The sequence below is a fragment of the Solanum pennellii genome, chromosome 8 (assembly GCF_001406875.1).
Source record: "Solanum pennellii chromosome 8, SPENNV200".
Lineage (NCBI taxonomy): Eukaryota > Viridiplantae > Streptophyta > Magnoliopsida > Solanales > Solanaceae > Solanum > Solanum pennellii.
In genome coordinates, this window is record NC_028644.1 from 69,910,150 (window position 1) to 69,916,151 (window position 6,002).

General features: G+C 34.9%; 1 protein-coding gene across 1 annotated transcript in view; it reads left to right on the plus strand.

Moving 5' to 3' along the window:
* Positions 1-2,305: 2,305 nt before the first annotated feature.
* LOC107028853 (F-box protein SKIP8-like) overlaps positions 2,306-6,002 on the plus strand; it is a 6,398-nt gene continuing 2,701 nt past the window's right edge. The window contains exons 1-2 of the mRNA XM_015230074.2: positions 2,306-2,868; positions 5,455-5,651. Coding sequence (XP_015085560.1) covers positions 2,443-2,868; positions 5,455-5,651 — 623 coding nt within the window. The 5' untranslated portion in view covers positions 2,306-2,442. The remainder of the gene's footprint in view (positions 2,869-5,454; positions 5,652-6,002) is intronic.

Genomic DNA, 6,002 nt, shown 5'->3' on the forward strand with positions numbered 1-6,002 from the left:
TTATATATCAGGTCGTTCACATGGGCGTGAGGTCAAAATATATAATCTAAAAAGTAATTCTTAGACTAATATTTTGACTATTGAAATGAGGAGATATTAGATACTGCAGACTCTGGTAGAACAATTAGATTAAGAGATTCTGGTTTTTTTGCTAATGGGAAGCTTCATTGGGCTACGATTACTTTTAGTCCTAATTTCGATGATGTGCGTAAGTGCACGAGAATTATTTGTTTTGATTTAGCTAATGACAAATGGGAAAAGGTGGAGAAGCCCTCCTCTGGAGTAGGAGAGACTGATATGTGTAAGGGAATGATCTTTGTGTTTTTCGGGATTACAACAAATCTCGGTTTGGTGTTTGGGTTATGAATGGATACGGGGTTAAAGAGTCTTGGATAAAGAAGTTTACCATCACGTATCCAATTATGAAAGATTTATGTACACCTCTGTTCATGTCAAATAAAGGTGAAATGCCAGTGGTGTTAAGAACAATTACTTCCATTATGTACAATTCAAAAGATGACGCATTCAGATATCCACATGTTATTAACTGCAATGACTCCCATGGAATGGCAATATAAGCTTAGTTTGTCCTTTTTCAACTGAAGTGACAGAGAAAGCAACGCGGAAAAGCCTCAGATCAAAACAAATAATTTGTAAGAGTACTTTCTTCTCAACTTCTTTAAAAGTTTTGTTTGATATTTCAAATATAGAACAAGTCCTTGCTGCTAATCGCTAAATCTAGCTATTAGCAGCTAGGGGAACACCAAAACTAGTCCAAAAAATATAGAGTTTAAAGATACAGGAGTATTTGAAATAACAAAGAAATTTTAAAACTCGTGAGAGCAAAATACTCTTACAATTTATGAGCTTTTTCTGCATTCTCTGGTCCCTTGGGTTGAAAAAGGGCAAACTAGGCTTTCAAGTTAGAATTGAGCATATTTACCGCCATGACAGTTAGTAATATTTGAATATCTTAATGATACACCTTTGGAATTGTATATCATGGAAGTTGCTCCAAATTAACACCATTAATTTTTCACCTTTAATTGAGACGAAAAAGGTTGGACACCAGTTTGGATTAGTTGGATGCGTGATGGTAACCATCTTTATCCAAGGTTCTATAATACCATACTCCTTCATAACCCAAGCAACTAAATGAGTTGTCTTATAATCAGTAAAAACTCATAGATCACTTCCCAACGTTCCCACACGCATTTCAGTCTCTCAGCTGAGAAAAGGAAAAACTAAGCTTTCAATGTAGAATTCCACGTCAAGATAGCCTTCATGGTTAGTAAGATTTGTATATCGTCATCTTTTGAATCATATATCATGAATCTTGATTGAATCAAGAATCCCGTTTCACCTTTATTTGACATGAAAATGAGTGGATGCAAGCCACTTTGGTCATTTGGATACTTGATGATTAACGACTTTATCTAAAATTCATTAACTTTATACTCCTTAGTAACCCATACATCTAAATGAGTTTCATTGTAATCACAAAAGACACAAAGATCACTTTCCAACGTTCCTAGACAATTCAGTCTCTCCTACTATATACGAAGGCTTCTCCATTTTATCCCATTTCTCAATAGCTAAATCAAAAGAAATGATGTTCTTGCTCATATGCTAATGAAACATTCCATCCACGAACAAGCCTGAACGCTCTTCAGACTATAAACTTTGACCTCAATGTCATTTAATAATCACCATAAATATAAATTAATATGATTATAAAAAGTACCCACTACTTTGTAATCATCATTGTTCATTAATAACATTGCTTTATACAATTTTCACAAACTTTTAATTAATGAAATTAATTCAATTATAACTTTTATAATAACTCAAATTTGTTTAACAATTCAATATAATACATTATCATATTACTCAAATTTCGTTGAACCAACTCCTCTCAACCCAGTTGATTACTTAGCCTGCCAGAGTATGCTTGTAACTATCGTCGGCTTGACATCAATCAATTTCAAATTCAAAATATTATCTCAAATACGTGATTTCAATAAAAATATCTGAATTTAAAGCAAAACGTAACTTACCTTTAACTAATATATATGAATCCCAATCATATGAAACTTCAAATACTCTTATCAATGTCTAAATTTATTTTGAAAATGATAAAGAGTTGCAATTTTTATTTTATTTTATACTATATAGATATGAATTAAATGATCAAATTTGACATTTTATTTTTTATTTAATTAAAAACATGTTAACAGTTACAAATCAACCCCTTCTATTTTTTATATTTTCACTTTGACCCCTTAATTTAAGACTTTTTTCCTCGACAGTTACCAAATTTCCCTTCTTCTCACTCTCCATTTTTAGAACTCCAGTAATACAAATAGGGTTTCAAAATTGAATTCTCCGAAACCCTAATCGGTCTCTTATGAACGTCGACGACGAGTTTTTCATGACTTATGAATGGATATTAGTTTTTTCTCCGGCGCCGTCACGTTAATCTGTTGCTTTTTCGCCGTCGCTGCCGCTTGTTTGACTCACCGATCAAAATCGGTGCGGACGAAGGGAGGAGAGGATTCCTGCAACTGTGCTTGTTCGCATGGTAGTTGTGGAGGAGGACGTTTTGATAAGACTTCGGTTTTGAACGGAGGGAGTAGTGGTAGTAGTGTTTTTGGTGGTTTTGAGGAAGAAATGGTTGAGAAAGTGTCTGTGACAGTGGCTGCGGAGAAACTGACAGGGGCGTCGATGATGGAGCAGCTTGTTCCTGAAATTACGACGCATGCGTTGAGCTATTTGGATTATCCGAGTCTTTGTAGGCTTTCGATGACGAATTCACTTATGAGGAAGGCTGCAAATGATGATAATGCATGGAAAGCTCTCTATCACAAGGTATATCTCTAAAAGTTACATGACGATGTAGTTTTTTCCAATTATTAGTGCTATCTGCATTCCATATAACATATCAATTGTATTTGACTGGATATGCTTAAAATGTTATATTTAGATTATATACTAGTGTTGTATTAGTGATAGTGGAAGAAAATTGTTGGTACCAAAACCGAGGGAAAGACTTAGATAGTCCTTTTAAAAATGGATATAGTGGTATCTTTTGTTTAAGTATACTACTTAATGTAAAACATCCCTTATCCTTTGTAAACAGCTTTGATCCATCTCTTAACAGAGTTACAAAAACTAACGGAAAAAGCCTAAAGTCTACAACGGCAATGGTTAAAGTAAACAAAAGAACCACCGATGTAAGAGAAGAGGAATGTTTTGTGTTTGCAGTCCATAGTGAAGAATTACTGCTACCAAAACTCACCTTTCAGAAAATTCATTAAATGTAAAAGGCCAAAATGCATAACAAATTTGGGATTATAATGAAAGGTTCCATTTCTTTGGATTACATAAATGTCAAACTAATTCTCGGAGATTAAAGATTTAACCTCTAATTTTTCCCCAAATTTTTCGCACTTATAAATGAAGAAAAACATAAAACATAAAAGGGTTAAAAAAAAGTAAATAATTTAGAACTCCACACTTACAGGTATCTTCTCTTCCGCCATTTCCTCAGAAAATCCCCGGAAGAAGAAGAAAAATCTATTGCAGAAACTATCATTTGAACATTAGGCATAACATCATTCTTGAAATTTGTAAGAACAAAAAGATACCATTCTCTCTTCTCATAATCAAATTCCCGTTTACGTCTTCCACATTGCCACTCGTAATCAATATGAAAACATAGATGTCACCATGAAAAAACAACAAACGGCAGAAAAACCGTACAACCTGTTTTTTGCTAGTTTTAGCAACTCTGTTTAGAGTGAGACCAAAACTGACCATTTCTTCAAGATTTGTGTGCGCATTTAAGGGTACATGGGAATGTGGTTGTGAGGATTGGGTTTAAACTTCTCCTAGGAGGAAGGGCATTAAGTTTTAGACTTTTAGGAAGCCCTATCATCCTGTTTCCTGCTAATTTCCAATATTGGAAATGTTTCCTTTTACTTATAGATGAATAATCAGCTATTATGGTACTCTTTCCTTTAGTTCTTTTTATCCTCATAGGATGCATCAAAAGATTTTTTGAGCCTAGTGCACCTATAATTGTTTATTATTATATATATTATTATTATATTATATGAAAAAGTAGCTTCGTACAGGATCAACAGGTGCCATCTGTTTAGTCCTTTTTGTTGTCTCAAGGACACTGAAGCTATGATTCATCCATCATTGTCTTTTATTATGGGCTAAATGTTTTACTTTCTCCTTCCCAACAATATGGAATTTTGAAGTAAAAAACTGCTTAAATTTACTACTCTGAAGTTTCTGTGTCAGCACTCCAAGTGTTAGAATTGCTAAATAGTTGTGCCAAGTTAAGGATGTAACGCTTATTTCATGCATCACATATTAGTCAGTTCTTCCTACCGGCATTTTGTATGCTTAGAATTCGGGGTGCATACCCTCTGGTATACTATCTACCCCAAATTGAACACTCCTCTTCTATATGGCATACCTACAATGTAGAAATTTTAAAAATACACTCTTTTTCATAAGCAAATTAGATGCACCAGACTCCAGAGAGGGGAATTTCATGGTAACCAATCACAAGAGTGGGTTGGGGAGATTCCGTGGTATGTACGGAGTACAGTAGAGTCGCTCCAAAGAGTGCTTAACAAGTGGACACTGCACATTGACAATCAATATAAGGGAAGCATATTCAACAAGTATACAAAGAGCTCAACATTCAATACTCAGTGTTAACTGCACGTGAAGGGTATACAAGGACAGTGAACTCCAGTGTTTCTTTGTGATACACATGTATAAAATATGTGAAAGAGCTCAACCTTTTTGACAAAGATGTTATAGAGCTTTCCCTTTGACAAAAGTGAACATTAATAGAGCTATTTGTCCACAGGAATAGCACGGAAGTTTTCCTTGGGGGTAGCGTAGTAGTGTGGACATGAGAGTATCGACTTGGAAATTCTAAATCAGAGTCCCAGCCTATCTGCTCCAGCCTCGGTGAGCAGGATTGCGTTGTGAACCTTTGCTTGTGGGATACCTTGGCAAGATTAGTCAAGGTGTGTCTAGTCAAGAAGAACAACAACACCATAATTAAAAAGAAATATGAGAATTGTTTTACTTCTGTTTGCTACATCATTTTTTAATTGATTTTGATTTGCTTGCAAACTGGGAGGAAAGAAACAGAAGCTGAAAGGAGTTTACCACATAAAAGTATACCTTGTAGAATGCCCTTTCTGTATCAGACAAGTATGTCTATCAGCTAATGATGTGTATTTTAGATCAACGATTCTGAGCCCCAATATTTTTCCATCTATAGGAAAAATAAAAGGTGCAACAATCCTCTTACTTTTCTTTGTGGACCATGTACTTTCTTGTTCTACATGCATTTTGGATGTTGCATACATGACTTGAAATGTCAGTGTAGTGATTGCCTTTTGTTTTCTCCTCATCTCTTAGGATTTCACATTGGAGCAGGATTCTCTGTCTCCAATTAATGGATGGAAGGCTTACTATGCAGCTACAAGAGCCATTATGAATGTCAATGCTGATTTTTTTAATATTATTAGAGAGAGATCAGTTCCAGCTATGGAACGTTTTTGGCTCAATGCAGATTACGTGAAGTGTTTTCATGCCTCTGGAGAGTACTTTACGGGGTATGAGTTTTTCCATCCTCCATGGGGGATTCATCTTTTGAGCTTTTCTACTTCTATATCTTTGCACCTTGCATGTCAGTGTCTTGTTCTCCCTTTCGAACCTCTATTTTTTTTTTTTGTGATTAAAATCTCTATAATATTTTCATATGACAAACTTGTGATGCCCCCCCCCCCCCNTTGGTTCCTCTGGGCATTGTGTCTTTTGTTGTCCACTTTTAGGAGGTTTTTGTATATGGTCTTTTCCTTTTTTATTTGCATAAAGGTTGAGTTCTTGCTGGTTAGTTTGGCTGGAAACCTACTTTTACATATCTTATAAAATTTCTACTTCTATATATTTGAAAAAGAAGAGAA